The sequence below is a fragment of the Hyperoodon ampullatus genome, assembly GCF_949752795.1.
Source record: "Hyperoodon ampullatus genome assembly, chromosome: 3".
Lineage (NCBI taxonomy): Eukaryota > Metazoa > Chordata > Mammalia > Artiodactyla > Ziphiidae > Hyperoodon > Hyperoodon ampullatus.
This window is the reverse complement of record NC_136916.1, coordinates 104,653,681-104,673,882: the sequence shown is the minus strand read 5'-3', so window position 1 is coordinate 104,673,882 and position 20,202 is coordinate 104,653,681. Positions and strand designations below refer to the sequence as shown.

The window sequence follows — 20,202 nt, the reverse complement described above, 5'->3', positions numbered from 1 at the left end:
TGGACAACAGTCGTATTGTTTAAACATAAACATATATAAATCATGGTTTGGTTTGGTAAGCATTTAAAATGGACTAGCACTTTGTCTACTCACTTTATCTAATCATTCCCATTTGATCTCTTATATACATCTTTATATGTATGTGATATATACATAAAACCACATGGTTTATCTTTCAACAAAATTAATTTCCAAATGAAAAATATCTGTCTTTTGCATTTAACAAATTCTGAGAAGAACATTATTTTGCACGTAATATATATTTATTTGTGAGGTGAATTTATAAGGCTTATTTATTATTTTTGTATTGGTGAAAGTGGTTTCATATAAATATCGTTACCATGGAAGAGTGTTTTAATTTACCCTCTTAGCCTCCATGGAACCAAGGGTGTAATTAATACGCAGAATGGTTGATATGGGAGGCTGATGGCGAGGGGGCTGATACCTTCTCTTGTCTTGAATTTAACATTATAGAGCAGCCTGTAAGGAAGGCTTTTCCTCCAGGATTACCTATTTTTACCTCAAGTACTTTTGCACTTCTTTATAGTCAGTTGATAACTCTAAGAAAAAAGATCATAGGAAATCACAGAAAATTATAATGTGATGAGTACAGAATTCTTACTGCAGAATTGATGGCGTATCTAGCACTATATCATTACTGGACCCTACAGTGATTTGGTGCTGTTACAGTGACATTTTAAAGCCTAAACAAATAGAGTTTTGAGATGTTTGTTTTCTCCAGGTCAGAAAGGTCAGGCCTAATAGATTGGGCAAGTCCAGAGACACAGGTACTAATTGTCTGAGTTTATGGCCAGTTTACCCAGTACTGTACTTAGGTCTAGCAAAGTAATAAGTTCCAGCTTCAGAGAACTTAAACAAAATTTATAGTGAGACCATCTAGATGAAGCAATTTAAAATTCAGCAGATATGTAAGTTTTTTTATCAATGTGGAAAAAAAACGTATTTTAGTAAACTTGGTAAGGAGCTACCCCATCATCTTTTTGGTGTTCCGGACATCCAGAATCGTAATCTGGTCTATCTTGAGTTTACCCCACTCTGATGCAATAATGGATAGTATTGTAAATGTCAATATTGTCGTGCTGTACTTCACATGGTAAGATCATGTGAACAGCCTGCCATCAGTAAAGCATACTGTGCAAGTACTGATTCATTCACTGTCGTACTCAGGCCGCTTATTTACAAAGGTGAATAATTTTGAAATGGTCGGCTGGAGTTAAGGTACAGTGTAGTCATGGAAAAAAAATCAAAGCTCTGGTTCACATGGGTGTCAGTGTCAAATCCTTGCTCTTGGCTTCAGCATTATATTGCTTCAACCAGCTACATCTTGCTTTTCCTCTTCCCCATTACCATCAAGCCTCATCTGACTGGTTTTGCCCGTGCTAAAGATAGATTCAGTGAAAAAGCATTTGCATGCTAGGACTCCGTTGACTTTTGGTTTTTTTCCCTTCCTTTCTTTTTACTATCTTCTGTTCCTTCCTCCCAGGGTCATCATGCTGAAACAGTGTTCAACCGGGTTTTGCCAGGGCCTATTGCACCGGACAGCAGCAAGAAGCGGGCCCGTAGGATGCGACCAGACCTTTCTAAGATGATGGCCCTGATGCAGGGTGGAGGCACTGGGTCCCTGTCTCTGCATAATACCTTCCAACACAGCAGTAGTGGCCTGCAGTCTGTGTCATCTCTGGGTCACAGCAGTGCCACTTCTGCGTCTTTGCCTTTTATGCCGTTTGTGATGGGTGGTGCAGCATCATCCCCTCATGTAGACTCCAGCACCATGCTTCATCACCACCACCACCACCCCCACCCCCACCATCACCACCATCACCATCCAGGCCTGAGAGCCACTGGCTACCCTTCTTCACCAGCCACTACCACCTCTGGTACTGCCTTGAGGTTGCCACCACTGCAACCTGAGGAGGATGAGGACGATGAGGATGAAGATGATGATGATGATTTATCTCAGGGCTATGATAGCTCAGAAAGGGACTTCTCACTCATTGATGATCCTATGATGCCAGCCAACTCAGACTCCAGCGAAGATGGTGATGACTGAAGCCCCATCATGGTCCCCATCGCTTGGGTGGCTGCTGTATTTTCATTTACTCTGGCCCTTGGACTGTGGAAAAGTGGGAGGGGCAGGGGAGATGTGGGGAAACCCAGGACTCCAGGAGGTGAAAAGGAAAAAGAAAACTTGTACCTGATTGCTTCCAAATTTGAGAGGATTGGCTGGGCAGGGGAACTCCTAAAACAATACATGACTACTTCCTCGTTTCTGGGGAAGGAAAGGAGACTAGAGCAGCTGATGTGCTCGCCCCTCCCTAGACACCTCCATTAACCACAGACTATGTAGCGCTGGCACTAGCCTCCGGCAGAGCCTGTTCCTGACCGAACTGTGGATACAGCTGGAGGGTCAGGAACTGCTACCTTCCTTCCCCTTGGCATTAATAAATTTAAGTTAATCCTTTCCCACTCTTCCCTTGTTCTATATTTGCTCAAACCCAATATATTAATTTTAAGAGTTGATGTTCACGATGGGTAATTTCAACATCACTTTCCTAAAGTTCATTACTGTTCATGCGGAGTTACCTTGGATAGGGCAGACAAGTCATCCGTACTCCATTAAAGGGTTATATATAAGCTTAGGCTCTCCACCTTACCAAAGGCAAGGAAACGATCTAAGCTAAATGGCAGGCAAAATGTTCCAGATTCAAACTCCAGGTTCTTAGAAGAGATGAAAAGGAAGAATTTCGTCAAGACCCACGTACATTTTGTTTCGAATTAAATAACGGTGCTTTGGGGAAGCCTAAGAACGGTGTCACTTCATGAACTGCGGCAAGGGGACTGGCTACCTGGAAGGACGCCGTCACGACTTGGCGGGGAGTGCATTCTATAAATTCCCTCAAGCCATTTGTTTCCTTTGACCCTTTCCCTATCACCCTAGCGCCCAAATGAAGCCTGGGCATTTAATTTCCCTTTCTATGGCGAAGCCCTTCCCCCGTAGCGCCGGCCCTAGTTTAGTCTTACGGGCAGGGTGGGCTCCTCTCCCAGGTTTGAGCTCTCTGTCCGCCCGGAGCCCCTGACCCAGCGCCCTGGCACCGAGGATCCTTCCAGCCCTGAAGCAGCAGAGGCTTTTACTTCCGCACCTTTTCTAGGACAGGAACGGACCGAGTTACGCTGCAGTCTTCCCACTCCTACCCCACGCCAGGCCCCGCTCTTTCCGCTTCCCCTTCCTTTGGGTGGGGCCACTGCACCCGCGCGCGGCAGCTTGTGTGGGGCGGGGCCGGAACGTCAGGACTCCCGCCTCCTTCGCAGTGCCCAGCGGCGGTCGCCGCCACCGCCTCGGCAAGGAGTCCGAGGGCCTGGAAACCGCGGCCTGGCAGAGAGTAAGGGCGGGTGCAGGGGGTCACGTGATGACGTCGACTCTCGTGCGGCTGTTACTAAATTGACAAGAAAACCCCGCGAAAATCTGAACAGTTTTTGCGTTACATATTTTGTTGCTTTCCCCACTCTTTTCCATCCTCTCCTCCCCCTAATCTCCGAAGGAAGGATTTAAAAAAAATAAAAATAAAAGAATCCCAAGCGCTGCTGGGACCCGGAAGCGGAAAGGGCATCTTTGAGGTCGATACTTCCGGGTCACTGGGAGAGTGCGGGATTCCAGGGCCGAGAGAGGGTGGCGGAGCCGGGACCTCGCGTGATTCTCGGAACCCGAGGAGGAGCGGCGTCTGTGGCTATGGCTGTAACTCTGGACAAAGACGCTTATTACCGGCGAGTGAAGAGACTGTACAGCAATTGGAGGGTGAGACAGATCCCGTAATTTCCCCTAGGGAGCCCCTTTTGCCATCCCATAATAACCCCGTTTCTCGGCGCCTTTTTTCCCCTTTCCGTCGGTAATTCCCGGGTTCAGTGTCGGGCCGCTTTAGTTGCTCCAGGATCATTCACCGCAGGCGGCTCCGAGCGCCGCCCAGTAACAGGGAATCCCCCCGGCAATCACCCTGCCCTGCGGCCACCACCATCTTCCCTGCGTGCCAGCCCCCGTCATGCATAACAACCACCTCTCGTAGTTTCTTCCCGCCCTAGGAGAGGCATCATCATCCTTCCCTCCCACTCCGTGATCAAGTCTTGCTGCCCCCTCCTGCAGTGTTCGCACACACCCACGCACTCGCTCTGTCCTCCCAGAACCACAGTGTTGCGCCCTAGGTCCCGCCAGAATTACAACCATTTCGTCAAGGATGGATGGAGGGTCCAAGAGAATGTGAATCGGGCTCTTGGCGTTTATCGTTTGCGGGGCTGTTGCTGGAGTTAAAAAAAGAAATACTGCTCACGCGCAACCGCCTCATGTTCTAGGCCCTGCTGTGGGCAACACAGAAACCTAACGCTGAAAACCTGCAGGCTTTAGTTAATACAAAAAACGATGTGTTGCCTAGAACCTCATTAGTTTTCCTCCTTGGTTGAGTATCCGGGGCACGTGTTCAGAAAAAGAGCTGTTGCAGTTCCCAGTCTTTTAGGGATTGGGCATTTTTGCTGCTTGAAAAAGTCCCCAGTTAACGATTTTACTTTTATGCTGGTAACTTATCAATTCAAACATTTGATTGCATCCTGTGGTGCATTCTGAGCTATCTAGGTTAAGCCTGGCTTCTGAACTCTGTCATTCAGGGAAGATAAAACTAATGAAGACTTTTTCAAATCTGGAAAGCGTCCTGACAAAAATGATCAGTTCTGATTTCAGCATTGTAAATTGCCTTTCAAACTGATCTTCTAAAAACCAAGCTATTAAAATTGGTCATTTCCCTAGCATTCATATTAAAGGTACCCGTGCATGTTTCATCTTTTGAGCATAAATGCATTAGATAATTGAGAATAAAATGGGTTCTTTGCATTTTATGAGAAGCAAAAATAAGGACTCTGCTAGGCAAAAGCCGAACTTAAATTTTAATTTTAAAATTTTTATTGGTTAATTTCTACCAGATGTTTTTACAGTTTCTCTGTCTCATTTTAAAGTTTGAATGAGATCCGTATTAGAAAAACTCTTTCTAAATGCCCAGATATTTCCTAAAATATTGTACAAGTAGTCATCAAAAGCCCTCTCTTCCACCCATAGACCCCAGAATTACACACCTTTGCTGTGGTGGTTGCTTCTAGTCCCAGTGATTCAGAGTTTATCAAATTATCCTCTCTAGACCATGTATGGAAGCTAAGATTAATTTAGAGCTCAAAGCTCCTCTACATGATAGGTGAATGCAAAGCATGAAACTAGGAAAAGCTTGAGGCCTGGAGACAGATTGGCAAACTTAATGTCAAATGACAGTTTTTAAATCCATGAAAGTTATTGGCCCCCATTTTTTTGTTTGCTTCTCAGAAATCATTAAAATTTATCTTGGCCCTCCTGTCATTTGAAAGGAGCATGTTAGACTTTAATAAGATCTTGGTGTTACAAAGTTACAAGCCAAATCAATATAAAAATGTACTCAGCAAAATTTGTGGTGTATCATTATGAAAAATCTTATTTGAATAGACTTTCTGCTTTTTTATACCTGTAAATTTTAACAGCTATGCCTAGAACCCACCTGTAGAATTTCTTTATGCATTGTTGTTCCAGGTTGCAGTACTTTGATTCTGATCTGCTTAACCAAAGATCATAGTTTTCTGGGATAAGTTCTGGTTGCTTATCCTCTTAGCTGCAGCAGGAAAATAGTGAAATGTACAGGTGCGAGCTATATTTGTTTTTCTACACTATTTTTTTTGAATAAGAAAACTGGCATTGAAATGAGAATAACTTGAAGTTAACTATAGAAATTCCAAGCCTTGTGTTGTCAGCTCCCATCTGCAAAGAAATCTCTGTTACAACAAAAATTAGCTAAAAGATTAGTTTGGGCTCCACAACCACTTTTAATTAATTATTTAATTAATTATTTGATTGCGTTGGGGTTTTGTTGCTGCATGCAGGCGTTCTCTAGTTGCGGGAAGGGGGGGCGACTCTTGGTTGCGGTGCAAGGGCTTCTCATTGCAGTGGCTTCTCTTGTTGCAGAGCACAGGCTCTAGGCGCGCAGGCTTCAGTGGTTGTGGCACACAGGCTTAGTTGCTCCGCGGCATGTGGGATCTTCCCGGATCAGGGCTCGAACCCGTGTCCCCTGCATTGGCAGGTGGGTTGTTAACCACTGCGCCACCAGCAGAGTCCCCCACACCCACTATTAAGTTTTAGATACCCTTAAGCATTAGCCTCTCAGAACTGTGTGGGTGCTTGTGGTAGCTCCAACGGTCTTCAACTACCTAGAGTTATAGAGCACCAAAAGGCTACCAATCTTTTTTTTTCTTTTTCTTTTTTTAAATAAGAGTAGGAGCTAATGTGTTTCCTGATCTCATCTATGCAAGTTGAGTTTGGCTAAGGTACATTTTGTGAGGCTATTGTAACTAAGATGTATCTCTTAATCACAATTTTCATAACTAACATCCCCCAAACAGTTGCAGTATCATACATTTCTGTTTGAGTAGAAATTTCTAAAGCATTAAACATTATACTTGAGTAAAAAGTGTCATTTTAGGAATAAGAAAATGGGCCCAGCCAGAAATGAAACAGGAGACCTCCATAGTGACTAAAACTTACTATTTATGACTCTTTCTGGTTGTTTGAGTCTAGTCTAGTCTAGTCCTGCCTCTCATTTTTTTAAAATTAATTAATTAATTTAATTTATTTTGGGCTGCAATGGGTCTTCCTTACTGCGCGCGGGCTTTCTCTAGTTGCGGCGAGCGGGGGGCTACTCTTTGTGGTGCGCGGGCTTCTCGTTGCGGTGGCTTCTCTTGTTGCGGAGCACGGGCTTTGGGCGCAGGCTTCAGTAGTTGTGGCTCGGGCTCTAGAGCACAGGCTCAGTAGTTGGGGCGCACGCGCTTAGTTGCTCCGCGGCATGTGGGATCTTCCCGGACCAGGGCTTGAACCCTTGTCCCCTGCATTGGCAGGAGGATTCTTAACCACTGCGCCACCAGGGAAGCCCGCCTGTCATTTTTTAAAATGAGAACTGCTCGGAGCAGAAAGGGTTTGCAGCACCTGTCTGTTCTGCTTTAGAGAACCCCAGGTGATGGTATTGGATCATGAGCGTCAGCTGGGGGCTTCTCCTCTGTCTTCTTATACTTACCGGGTCCATATTCAGGGTTTCCCAGCCTTTTCATGATTGTGATTGTTTTTAACCAAGTGATAGAATTAGTACTGCATAGGGTACAAGGGGGTAGGTTACCCACCATCCTGGGGTCCCAGCTGCTTTGAGAGCTGAGGGAATACTGTATCCATGCACACCTATGACTCATTTGAGACCTACCTATTAGGACATCCTGCTGTGTGTGTGAACCCTGACTTCAGTCATCTGCCTTTTAACCCAAAAGAGTTCCATAAAAAATCAGAATAGCAGCTGTTTTCAAAAGGAATGCTGATCCATTGCATTCGTTCATATGGTGCTGCACTACTGGTCAGGACTGAGGAGTGAGTGGCTCCAGCCTCAAAAAGGAAGTTTGTGCCTGTGGAGAAAACTAATAACCTATAGTGTCAGTGTTTCTCTTGAGTGGCAATTTCTGGCTCTTTGCTGATTTTTGTTGTGGACAAGTTTCTTGTTCTGGATTGCTCTCTAAGTAAGACTAGGCAGTAATCTTTTGTGGCTTAGGAAGGTTCTTTAAAATATGGGCAATTTCCGTACTACTTTCAACAAATAACGGCTTGCTTCTACCCATCTCAGTTCATTATGGCTCATTTATCTCTGGCGTGAGCTAGAGAAAGGTTTAAATAATGCTTTGGTTTCTTGAGTGAAGAGGAAGGCTAGATGGAAGTACATGCCTGGGCAGGTTAGGATTCATTTATTCTTGCTTACTCAAATTTTTATTTATTTTTTATCACTGTTACCAAGTGCAGTGCCTGGCGTGTAGTAGGCACTCAGTGAATGATGGTAACTTGATTTCTGAGCTCTCATGCATTCCTTTCTTGGTTTGAAGAGATTTTTATAGAGACTGTACTCAGGGTGATCATAAGTCCTGCCTTTCCTGAAACTGTTCACCTGTTGTACATATGTAATTAATGGCATACTTTTTTATTCTCAAAATTGTCTCGGTTTGGGTGATGAATTAGATCGGTATCTTAGCTATAACTAGAGACTTCAAAAATGTTGCGTGTTTTAATACAGTACCCCTTTGGTTCAAAGGAAGATAGTTGTTCCTCTGCTGCAGTATTTCCCCAACTTTTATCATTCCGATACCACCCTCACAATTTTTGCCGATTCATTACCACTTATATTATTTACCTTGCACTTTAAAAAATCAGTTTTAATCAAGTAATACATACATAGGTTTTTTTTTTTTTTTTTTGCGGTATGCGGGCCTCTCACTGCTGTGGCCTCTCCCGTTGCGGAGCACAGGCTCCGGACGTGCATGCTCAGCGGCCATGGCTCACGGGCCCAGCCGCTCCACGGCATGTGGGATCTTCCCGGACCGAGGCACGAACCTGTGTCCCCTGCATCGGCAGGCGGACTCTCAACCACTGCGCCACCAGGGAAGCCCCATACATAGGTTTTAAAAAACCAAATAGTTCTAACAGCCTTAACAAAAAACAGTCACCTGACCCAGAAGCACCCACTTTCCAGTTCTTCACTTTCTTTCATATTTTGAAGTAATATCTATATACTGCTATTTCTTGATTTATCAATTGTAGATATTAACTCTTGTTTTGATAGATTAGGATTGAAATTTAACTGTCTTATACCATCATATTCATTCCAGCTTCCCTACCTCCTGACACTTCCTGTAAATTTTCTCCTTGACACAGTTATGAAAAATTTCAACATACAGAAAGGTAAAAGAAATTTCCAGTAAGAACCCATGTACCCCCACCTAGTTTACACAATTAATATTTTATCATACTTGCTTTATCACATATCCATCCCTCTTGATAAGTTTTTTTCCCCAAAAAGTTTTAGTAAACTCAGTCAGTTTACATTGTTATGCTCATGCAACTATTTTCACTGCTGGGCGAAGCAGTAGAGTACAATTAATTACCTTTCCTTTTCTCTGCAGTTTTTCATTTTTCCTGGCATTAATGATTACTTCAATTTCTCTCCTCTTTTAAATGTCCCTAGCCCTAATTTTTTTCCTGCAGATCTGTCATAGTCTCATCAATTTTTTATTCTAAAATTTTCACACTCATGAGATATTTTATTAAGTCTGTGTTTGTTTTTTAAATACCACCAACACCCACCCACCCACCCACTCAGCCTTACATTATTCTGTTCTATCTGTACGGGTTGCTCTCTAGGCCTGTTGAACCTTGGAACTTTCCAGTGTCCCCTGTATCCTACAGTCCATGTCTTGATTTTTTTTCCTTTGTTTTGTTAGAGCATTTCTCTAAGAGCTTCTTAGGAAAGAATACAGAGAATAGATGTTTCTTGAGCCCTTATGTGTCTTAAAAAGTTTTATTCTGTCTCCACTTTTGGTTAATAATATAGTTCAGTGGGTATAAAATTCAAGGTTGAAAATCTCTGAGAATTCTGCTCAGAATTTTGAAGCTGTTTGTCAGCCTTCAAGCTTTCAGTCTTACTTTTGAGAAGAAGGCTGATGTGATTCTATTTCCTGTTCCAATATATGTGGCCTATTGTTCTTTGTAAAACATCTCTTTATTCCTTGTGTTTTGAAATTTCACTGCCCTGGTATGAGTCTCTCCCCCCCCACCCCCTTTGCATTGAGTTGGGAAGTGGGGGGCCATTTTAGTCTCAAGACTCACATCCGTCAGTGCTGGAATTTTGCATTCATTGATCATTTTCTCCCCATTTCCTCAGTGATCTGGTTTATTTTCCCCCTGAAATTCCGATTTAGTAAGGTTTAGACCTTTTGGCTTAAATTTATTATCTTTCCATTTCATTTCCTGTCTCTTTATCTTCTACTTCCAGATACTGTTTCTTAACTTTATTTTACTACTTTTTATTGAATTTTTTTTGTCCCCTATTCTTTTCTTGTTTCATGGATGTACTATATTTATTTCTCTTATAGGGGATGTTTTATTTAATTTTTATTTTCTGTCCTCGGCCATGCCTGTTTCCTCTGGATTTCTTTGCTTTCTCTCTTACATGAAGGACACTTCACAAAAATCAAAATGAGGCTTGGCTACCCATTTGTATTAAGAATAAGGTAATAAGAAACTGGTGGGAAGCTCTGCATGAATAGGGTCTCTCAACTAGTAGAGAGGGGTTACGATAGAGTGAATAGGTTAGCTTATTCGATGAAGAACCCCCAGATACTGACAGTATCTGAAGTTTTTTCTCTGAATTCAGTGATGCTCAAAGAAAAGTCCTCTAATTCTTGTCTTTGGGGCAGTTGTTGTCATTCAGAAAACAGATTTTCATTTAATTCCTCAGCATTTAGTACTTGCCTTCTGCTGGGCCTAGTATCTAGAGCCTTTTTGAGCTCCTTTCTCCAGAGAATAAATTAAGTCTCTTTGCGGAAGGATTAGGAGTTGTCTCAGGGCTTCCGAGAACTGGGGACTTAAGCTTGCTGACCAGACCTTCTGTTCTTAGCTCTGAACTTATCCGTGTTCAATATGTCCCTTTCCCCTTCTCTAATACTTGGTGCCTCCCGAGCCCTGAGCCCATTAGGGCTCTATGAGATACGCACACTTAACATCAATATCTTCCGGCTGAGAATGCTTGTCAGGCACTTAGTCATTTACCACTCTCTGTCGTCTTTTCATCTTCCAAAAAATTCTTTAACCTTAATACATCCAGAGAACATACTTTATATCACTGTAAATGGACAATTGTGTCACTTTCCAAAAATAAAAAATTGCTGTTAAAAAATAAAGATAATGTAAGCACAATTGATATTATTAAATTGTAATTTTTTTAGGTTATATTTTTAAAGGTTATATTATTCCATTTATAGTTATAAAAGATCGGCTGTATTCCCTGTGCTATACAATATGTCCTTATAGTTTATTTTATACAGTAGTTTGCACGTCTTAACCGCTTACCCCTATTTTTTCCCTCCCCACTGGTAACCACTAGTTTGTTTTCTATATCTGTGAGTCTGTTTCGTTATAGTCACGAGTTTATTTTTTAGCTTTCGCATGTAAGTTATATCATACAGTATTGTATTTCTCTGACTTTTTTCACTAAGCATAATACCTTCTAAGTCCATCCATGTTGTCAGAGATGGAAAAATTTCATTCTTTTTTATGGCTGAGTGTAATATTCCTGTGTGTGTGTGTGTGTGTGTGTACACGTACGCCCCACATCTTTATCCATTCATCTGTTGATAGACACTTAGGTTGCTTCCATATCATGGCTATTGTAAATAATGCTGCAGTGGACATTGGGGTGCATATATCTTTTTTTCTTTTTGGCTGCATTGGGTATTTGTTGCCGCGCGCGGGCTTTCTCTAGTTGAGGCGAGCGGGGGCTACTCTTTGTTTCAGTGCCTGGGCTTCTCATTGGGGTGGCTTCTCTCATTGCAGAGCACGGGCTCTAGGCACATGGGCTTCAGTAGTTGTAGTGCGTGGGCTTAGTTGCTCCGCGGCATGTGGGATCTTCCCAGACCGGGAATCGAACCCGTGTCCCCTGCATTGGCAGGCGGATCCTTAACCACTGCACCACCCCATATATGCCTACTGGGCAAGGGCTCACTCTGAAGCCAGACTGCCTGGGCTTGAATCCATGACCCCACCACTTACTGTGACCCAACCTCTCTGTGCTCCAGTCTCCTCCATCTTCACATCTATAAGTGTTGCTGTGAGAATTAAATGAGCTAATGTGTATAAGGTACTTAGAATAGTGCCTAGCCCACAGTAACTACTATATGTTTCCCACTATTATTAAAGACTGAAATGTAGAAGAAACACAGGCAGAACACTCTTTGACATAAATCATAGCAATACTTTTTTTGGATCTATCTCCTAAAGTAAAGGAAATAAAAGCAAAAATAAACAAATGAGGTCTTGATTTGGGGTTTTGAATGTGATGATGCATACTACAGCTAAAGTTTTATTGTAGATTACATACAGAAAGTGCTTTCTCAGTAAATACTGTTCCCATCTGAAACACCTGTTTCAGCAACACTTGAGTGTTAAGTGGACAAGACAGACTGGAAAGTGGCAGGCTTTGGAGACAGAAAGGGTTTGGTGGATGCTGAGAGTCTGCACACCCGGGGTCACTGCTGCAAAATGGTTCATCTAGAAAGTCCAGATTTGACAGGGGCTCAAGTCTGAGTCCTAAAGACCTCCCCAGCAGAAGAGGTCACATGGGAATCTGGAGCCGGTTAAGCAGCAGAGTTGAGCAAGCAGATTATTAAAAATCTCCCACAGTTTCAGAAGACTGTTTGCAGATGTAACCTGTATAAGGCATTTGTACTCCTCATAAGGTTTGAAAATACAAAGTAGTGCCCCAGATTTTGCTGTGAAAATGTTTGGCTTTACTGTAATCCTTTTTATTGAATCACATTGTAAGAAAAAATTTATTTAAATTTATTATCTTTAGATATTCTGCTGTTATTTATTTTTTCTGATGTTAGAGCCCACTGGTGTTTGTAAAGAATCAATCAAGAATATTCTATGAAATGGTCAAAGCACCTGGGTTCCAAGAGAAATTAGGATTCATCCTCGTACCTTTTTGATGGGCAGTGGAAAACCAGGCATTTTATATTCATTGAAATCCTGGAGATTTTGATGGATTTGTTTCCCCTATCTTCATAAAAAAGCTGAATACTTGGGTCTTTTTTTCTCTTTCCCTATTTTCAATTATATTGAGATCCCTTTATATGGTTTTCCCATGTTATTAATGATTAAGTTACATAATTATATTCTTCATATGCTTTTTTTTTTTTGGCTGCGTTGGGTCTTCGTTGCTGTGTGTGGACTTTCTCTAGTTGTCATGAGCAGGGGCTGCTCTTCGTTGTGGTGCACAGGCTTCTCATTGCAGTGGCTTCTCTTGTTGTGGAGCACGGGCTCTAGGTGCGCAGGCTTCAGTGGTTGTGGCACACAGGCTTAGCTGCTCCGTGGCATGTGGGATCTTCCCAGACCAGGGATCGAACCTGTGTCCCCTGCATTGGCAGGCAGATTCTTAACCACTGTGCCACCAGGGAAGTCCCTCTTCATATACTTTTAAAAAATTTATTACTGTGTATTTTGAATTTTCGTACATGTTTTTTTTGCTAAAAAATTTTGACTCAGCCAAGATTTCAAGTATCAAAAAAATACTGAAAGAGACTTTTTGGTTAGTTTCAGTGGTGTTTTTTGTAGACAGATGTTTAGGAAATATATGTCAGTAGCCAGAACACATAAGCATTAAATATAAGGGAATACCTGTTGCTAATTTTGGGAGGTTATCAAGGTACTAGTAATTCTAGTGCCACAAAATCCCATAGTTGGAATGCATGTAGCAAAATTTTGGGGAGGAGAGAATATTTGATGCCAGAGTTAGTGTTAATATATGTTGTAGGAATCATAGCACAGTGGTTCTCAAACTCTTTGATATCAGGACCCCTTTACGTTCTTAAATTATTCAGGTCCCCACAAAGCATTTCTTTGTATGGGTTGTGTCAAGTACATAAAGAAATTTAGCTTCATACATACATGAAGCTGGAAAAGGGAGAAATTTTAATAACCTTTTCAGATAATAATGGATATTCTTTGTTATTACTGCACTAAAAGTCTGGAAGTGGTAATCTCTTGAAAGTTAGTTGTAATGTGGAATCTAAAACCACAGCAGTGAACTTTTCATACTCAAGTTATGGGTCTGTCTTGCACCTTTGATCCTTTACCCATGGATGATTTTGTAACATGCGTTGCTTATTTGGAAAATATTGGTTCCCTCAGTTGTACAGATCTGGTAAATGTACACATTTCATTTTATGATATTGGAGAATCGTGTATGTTAATATCACCACCGATATCAGAAAAGTCTTGAGTAAGTAGAGAAGCTGTCAAGTTCACAATGGTGGGTACAAGTTTTTCAAAATTTTGATTTTTGCTTGAAAACTCGAATTTCATCATTGACAACATGTTTGTCATTTGTTTTCCTTGAAGTGATAGGCTCACTTAATTCATTTTCAAGAAAATGTATGCCAGATGCCCAACTCAGTTTAAATGGCTGGTTCAGGGCTTCCCTGGTGGCGCAGTGGTTGAGAGTCCGCCTGCTGATGCAGGGGACACGGGTTCGTGCCCCGGTCCAGGAGGATCCCACATGCTGCGGAGCGGCTGGGCCCGTGAGCCATGGCCGCTGAGCCTGTGCGTCCGGAGCCTGTGCTCTGCAACGGGAGAGGCCACAACAGTGAGAGGCCCGCGTACCGCAAAAAAAAAAAAAAAAAAGGCTGGTTCAGTTTGTTACTCAAGTAATTATACAAGTGCTTTTCCTTGAGACAACCATCATACTTCAGTTTGCACACAGAAGTGCTTTGTGTGTACTTCCCATTGCTTTACACAGAATATTAAAAAGACATACACTCAAGGGTTAAGATTTCGTAATATTAATCATTTTTACTGTGTCAAGGACATTTTTTAGTGAAACTGGATTTTTTTCCTATGAGTGTGTGATAGTGAAGAACATAGTTTGGTGCCACTGCCTTGGTGCTGGAGCAAATGGTTATCTGTGTGCAAAATAATGAAGTTAGGCCCCTTCCTCACACCATACACAAAAATTTACTCAAAAATGAGTCATAGATCTAAATATAAGAGCTAAAACTATAAAACTGTTGTAGAAGAAAGCATAGGTAAGTCTTCATGTCCTTGTGTTAGGCAAAGCCACCTTAGATATGACATCAAAAGCACAAGAAAAAAAGAATTCAGACTTCTTTAAAATTAAAAACTTTTGTGCTTCAAAGGACAACATCATTACGAAAGTGAAAGAAAACCCACTGAATGGGAGAAAATAATGCAAATCATATCTGGTAAGAGACTTATATCTAGAACATAAAAATAACTCTTAAAGCTTAGTAATAAATAAAGCAGTAACCCAGTTACAGAGTGGGCAAAGGATCTGATACACATTTCTCCAGAAAGGGTATACAGATCGTCAGGAATCATGTGAATGGGGACTCAGTCAACATCATTAGCCATTAGGCAAATGCAAATCAAAACTACAGTGAGATACTACTTCATACCCATTGGGTAGCTATATAAATAATAAAATAGTAGAAAAGATAACAAGTGTTGGTCAGCATGTGGAGAAAGTGGAACCCTCATATGTTACTATTGGGAATGTAAAATAGTGCAGGCACTTTAGAAAACAGTCTGGTGTTTCCTCAAAAAGTTAAACATAGGGCTTCCCTGGCGGCGCAGTGGTTGAGAGTCCGCCTGCCGATGCAGAGGACACGGGTTCGTGCCCTGGTCCGGGAAGATCCCACATGCCGCGGAGCGGCTGGGCCTGTGAGCCATGGCCACTGGGCCTGCACGTCCGGAGCCTGTGCTCCGCAATGGGAGAGGCCACAGCAGTGAGAGGCCCGCGTACCGCAAAAAAAAAAAAAAAGTTACAGTTACCATTATAACCAGCAATCCCTCACCTAGATATATACTCAAGAGAAATATGTGCACACAGAAACTTCCGTGAATGTTTATAGCAGCATTATTCATAGTAGCCAAAAGATGGAAACAACCCAAATATCAAACAACTGATGAATGGATACAATGTGGTATATCCACATAATGGAATGTTACTCAGCAATAAAAAGGAATGTGGTATTAATACATACTACAACATAGATGAACCTTGAAAGCATGTTAAATGAAAGAAGCCAGACACAAACGCCACATATTATGATTCCATTTATATGAAATGCCCAGAATAGACAAACCCTTAGGGACAAATGAGATTAGTGGTTGCCTAGGGCTGGGGGGAGATGGATAATTATTGCTAATGGGTTTCTGGGGGGAGGATGAAAATGTTCTAAAATTTGTGATAGCTGCATAACTAAATACCCTGAAAACCACTGAACGGTACACTTAAAGTGGGTGAATTGTATGTGAATTCTGTCTCAGAAAGCTGTTTTAAAAAGAGAGTAAGTGATGGCTGTGAGGTTGCCAGGCAAATATGTACCTTAAACTTAGAATTTCTGTTAGGAAAAAATTACACATATCTAGGGTAAATACTGAAGTTTGTATTCCTATTTTGCTAGTGTGAAAGAAAATGAACAAATTACTTACTCTGCTTTTCAGAAAGGAGAAGATGAGTATGCCAACGTTGATGCCATTGTTGTATCGGTGGGTGTTGATGAAGAAATCGTTTATGCCAAGTCAACTGCCTTACAGGTGAGAGATTTACAGCTGTGTTTAGCCCTGAGAGTCATTGAATCAGCTACTGTACTGTTCAATATGGTAGCCGTAGCCACATTAAAGTTTTAACTCCTCAGTCCTAAGTCTCAAGTACTCAGTAATGGCTATCATGTTAGACAGGGGACATATAGAATATTTCTGTCACAAAAAGTTCAGTGAACGGCACTGATTTAGAGCATAAGGAAAAAGAAAGAGAAGTATATAAATTAGGATGGATTTAACTTTAAATAACAGAAAAATCTAAATAACAGTGGGTTAAAAAAAATATTTCTTTTTCTCTTAGATAGTCTTCAGGGACCCAGGTTTTTTCCTGGTCTCTACTCTGCCATCCATAGAGTATAGCCCTTGTGCTCATTTTGCAAAATTTGCTGCAGCTTCACCCTTATATCTGCATTCCAAGCAAAAAGAATGGAGAGAGGGAATAAAATGGGAGACCCTCCCTCCTTTTTTTTTTTTTTTTTTTTTTGTGGTACACAGGCCTCTCACTGCTGTGGCCTCTCCCGTTGCGAAGCACAGGCTCCGGATGCACAGGCTCAGTGGCCATGGTCCACGGGCCCAAGCCGCTCCGCGGCATGTGGGATCCTCCCGGACCGAGGCATGAACCTGTGTCCCCTGCATTGGCAGGCGGACTCTCAACCACTGCGCCACCAGGGAAGCCCCCTCCCTCCTTTTTTAAAGAGACTTGCTTGAAGTCCCACAGAACATTTCTACTTATAACTTATTGGCCCAAATTTAATCTAATGGTCATGCTTAGCTACAAGAAAGAATGGGAAATAGGGTCTTTGTGCTGAGCATTTTGCCCAGCTAAAGGTCATGAGTCTCTTTGAGAGAGAAGATATGAGTAATTGGTAGGCAACTAGCAATCTTTGGGGAGCTAGAATGCACAGTTCCCTGAGGTGCTTCTCTGTCTCTTGTTTTATGCATTTCTGTCCTACTAAATAGTAATATACTTCCTATAAACACAAATTATCCAAATGATTTGATGGTCTTTATTATGGAATGTTTCAAACAAATAAAAGTAGATAAAAGAATACATTGAACTCCTGTGTACCCATTATCCAGTAAATTGTCAACTCCTGACCAATCTCATTTCATTTGAATCTACATCCAGGTTCCCCCCATTCCAAGATTATTTGGAAGTTAATTCCAGATACCTTAATTTATAAATATGTCTGTGTAAGTACATTAATTTTTTTGTATCTGTACACACTGTTGTCTTTTCCCGTAGACATGGCTCTTTGGTTATGAACTAACTGATACTATCATGGTCTTCTGTGATGACAAAATCATCTTTATGGCCAGCAAGAAAAAAGTGGAGTTCTTGAAACAGATTGCTAACACTAAGGGCAATGAGAATGCTAATGGAGCCCCTGCCATCACACTGCTCATACGAGAAAAGGTCAGAACTAATAAAGAAGGTGTCATAAATGTGAAAGAATGTTTAAAAGTGATAAACAGAAAAGCCTTCTAGGAATTTAAAAAATACAGGGGAAGATTTAGCTGGCTGTCATTTGTTAGTCAGGAAGAAAAGAGCTCAGTAGTCCTGTCAGTTCTGCAGTAAGACAAATGGGTTATGTAATTCTGGTGAACACTAACTTTATCCATTTTTGTCACTGTCAACTTGTTTGTTTTAATCTGAGCGCCTTAATTAGAACAAATAGCTTTAAATATCCTTAAGGAAAATGAGGCATACCTCATTTCCAGTTTTTATCAAATGTAATCTTCTTTGTTATACTGCCCACTTCTCTTCTGAGAAGATTTCTTCTCAAAATGTTGTTCACCTTTGTATTTGAGTTTCTTAGCTGTTCCTGAAGAAAAAGAATAGCCTTCTTAGCTTATATGGTACTTCACTTAAGCATATAAAGATATCCAAAGAAATTTTGCGTTACCTTTTGGTGTGTTATAGTCTGCCCTAAAGAAGTAGGTAGTAGAAGGGGAAATAGAATTTATTCTTTCTGTAGTTTAGAATATTCTCTGCCTAGTACTAGTAGAACATAGATGTCTAATTCTGAAATTGAACCCCTTTTCCTCCCTGTGGCACTGATAGAATGAAAGTAATAAGAGCAGCTTTGATAAAATGATTGAAGCCATTAAAGAAAGCAAGAATGGCAAGAAGATTGGAGTGTTCAGCAAAGACAAATTCCCAGGAGAGTTCATGAAGAGCTGGAATGACTGCCTCAACAAAGAGGGCTTTGACAAAGTAAGAATACTCTTGGAAATAGGCACACTGAGAGTTGAGAAGACAAAATTGTGAGGAGCTTCCATAACAGATAATGCAGAGAATTTGTTTTGGGAAAGCTATATATTCATTCACATTTCCATTTTTCATTCCCTTCGGCTGAGCAGTAAGGCAGTTTTACTTTCCAATTAGGAATGAGGCATTCAGGAGAGAGTTCAGGTACTTCAGAGGGAAACTGAGGAAAATCTCTTGTCCAAAAAAAATTTTGCTTTGTTTTTCTTTTCTTTCCTGTCTGCCTTCCTTCAGCCTTTATGGAAACCTCGAGAGAGAGGCATTTATATTTACATTTTAAATGATACATTAGTTTAATGCCTCTTAGAATACACCAGTGACCTGGTAAAGAGCTCTTTCAGATGTTTATTCAACCCAAGAAGAGGAGATTTAGATATTCTGCAGACTGCTGATGAGCAGTTTGCTATTAAATAACCAGATATCATCACTGATAATATTTGACTTGGGGGAGAGATATTTCTTTAGCAATTCTGTATCTGCATGTTAGAAACTGTTTATCGCTTTGATTGCAGATAGACATCAGTGCAGTTGTGGCCTATACCATTGCTGTAAAGGAGGATGGAGAGCTCAATCTAATGAAGAAAGCAGCCAGCATCACCTCTGAGGTCTTCAACAAATTCTTCAAGGAAAGAGTCATGGAAATAGTCGATGCAGATGAGGTGAAAAGAGAGGGGGGCGTCTTTTTACTGTTTTAATGAAGCAGAAGGAAGTCTCTCCCATGCAGCGCTTTTTGGTGTGTGTTCGGCTTCCTTTGATACATAAGTTGGTGTGTAATTGTGCCAGCTTTCTTTCAGAATAACTATAAACCTGCACTGTAGTTTCTGGAGGTTACCCAGTATTTCACATGAGAATTCCTTGAATAGCTGTGAATTCCACATATTCTCTAAATTTGCTTTACATGTACACCAGTATGTTAAGTGGCGCATAAACCACTTCATAAGACTTCTATAGCATCCTATATGATATCAGGATATATGTTATCCTCAAATGGTGATATCCAAAAACCCAACACCCCTCTGCCACTCTCTAGTAAGTATTGTTTTATTTCTGGATATACTTACAGAAAGTTCGACACAGCAAACTGGCTGAGTCTGTGGAAAAGGCCATAGAAGAGAAAAAATACCTAGCTGGGGCAGACCCTTCTACTGTGGAAATGTGTTACCCTCCTATCATTCAGAGTGGTGGCAACTATAACCTCAAGTTCAGTGTGGTGAGGTAAGTAGGAGAATTTCAAAATATAACAACAACCAGAGCATTTCAGCCTTTGGCCTGTTTCTTTCTTGGACTCATTCTGGAATTCAAAAAAGTAGGAGGAGAAAGAATAATCGTTAGCCTGCTTTTTACATTATCTTCTTGTCTTATTCTATGCATATTTTTATTTTATTTCACAGTTACTCATTTCTTACTTGAGTATTTGATTGTAAGCATTTTCCAGGTAATTTAAAATGCCGAGAAAAATGCAAAATGTTGAAAAAAAGTCTTACTAGATATATCGTAATGTAATTCCCCTTCTAATTTTTAAAAAATACTGTAAAGAGGGGACTTCCCTAGTGGTCCAGTGGTAAAGAATCTGCCTTCCAATGCAGGGGACATGGGTTCGATCCCTGGTTGGGGAACTAAGATCCCACAAGCCGTGGGGCAACTAAGCCCACGC

At 41.3% G+C, this 20,202-nt stretch overlaps 2 protein-coding genes across 2 annotated transcripts in view; both read left to right on the top strand.

The window, feature by feature from the left end:
• The window catches only part of CHD8 (chromodomain helicase DNA binding protein 8), a gene marked incomplete at its 5' end in the record, with an annotated part of 37,930 nt that extends 35,448 nt beyond the window's left edge, over positions 1–2,482 (top strand). The window contains one exon of the mRNA XM_079701316.1: positions 1,505–2,482. Coding sequence (XP_079557442.1) covers positions 1,505–2,071 — 567 coding nt within the window. The 3' untranslated portion in view covers positions 2,072–2,482. The remainder of the gene's footprint in view (positions 1–1,504) is intronic.
• Positions 2,483–3,748: 1,266 nt separating this feature from the next.
• The window catches only part of SUPT16H (SPT16 homolog, facilitates chromatin remodeling subunit), a gene marked incomplete at both ends in the record, with an annotated part of 34,090 nt that continues 17,636 nt past the window's right edge, over positions 3,749–20,202 (top strand). Inside the window, 6 exons of the mRNA XM_079701321.1 lie at positions 3,749–3,814; positions 16,181–16,273; positions 17,526–17,696; positions 18,345–18,497; positions 19,061–19,207; positions 19,612–19,763. Coding sequence (XP_079557447.1) covers positions 3,749–3,814; positions 16,181–16,273; positions 17,526–17,696; positions 18,345–18,497; positions 19,061–19,207; positions 19,612–19,763 — 782 coding nt within the window. The remainder of the gene's footprint in view (positions 3,815–16,180; positions 16,274–17,525; positions 17,697–18,344; positions 18,498–19,060; positions 19,208–19,611; positions 19,764–20,202) is intronic.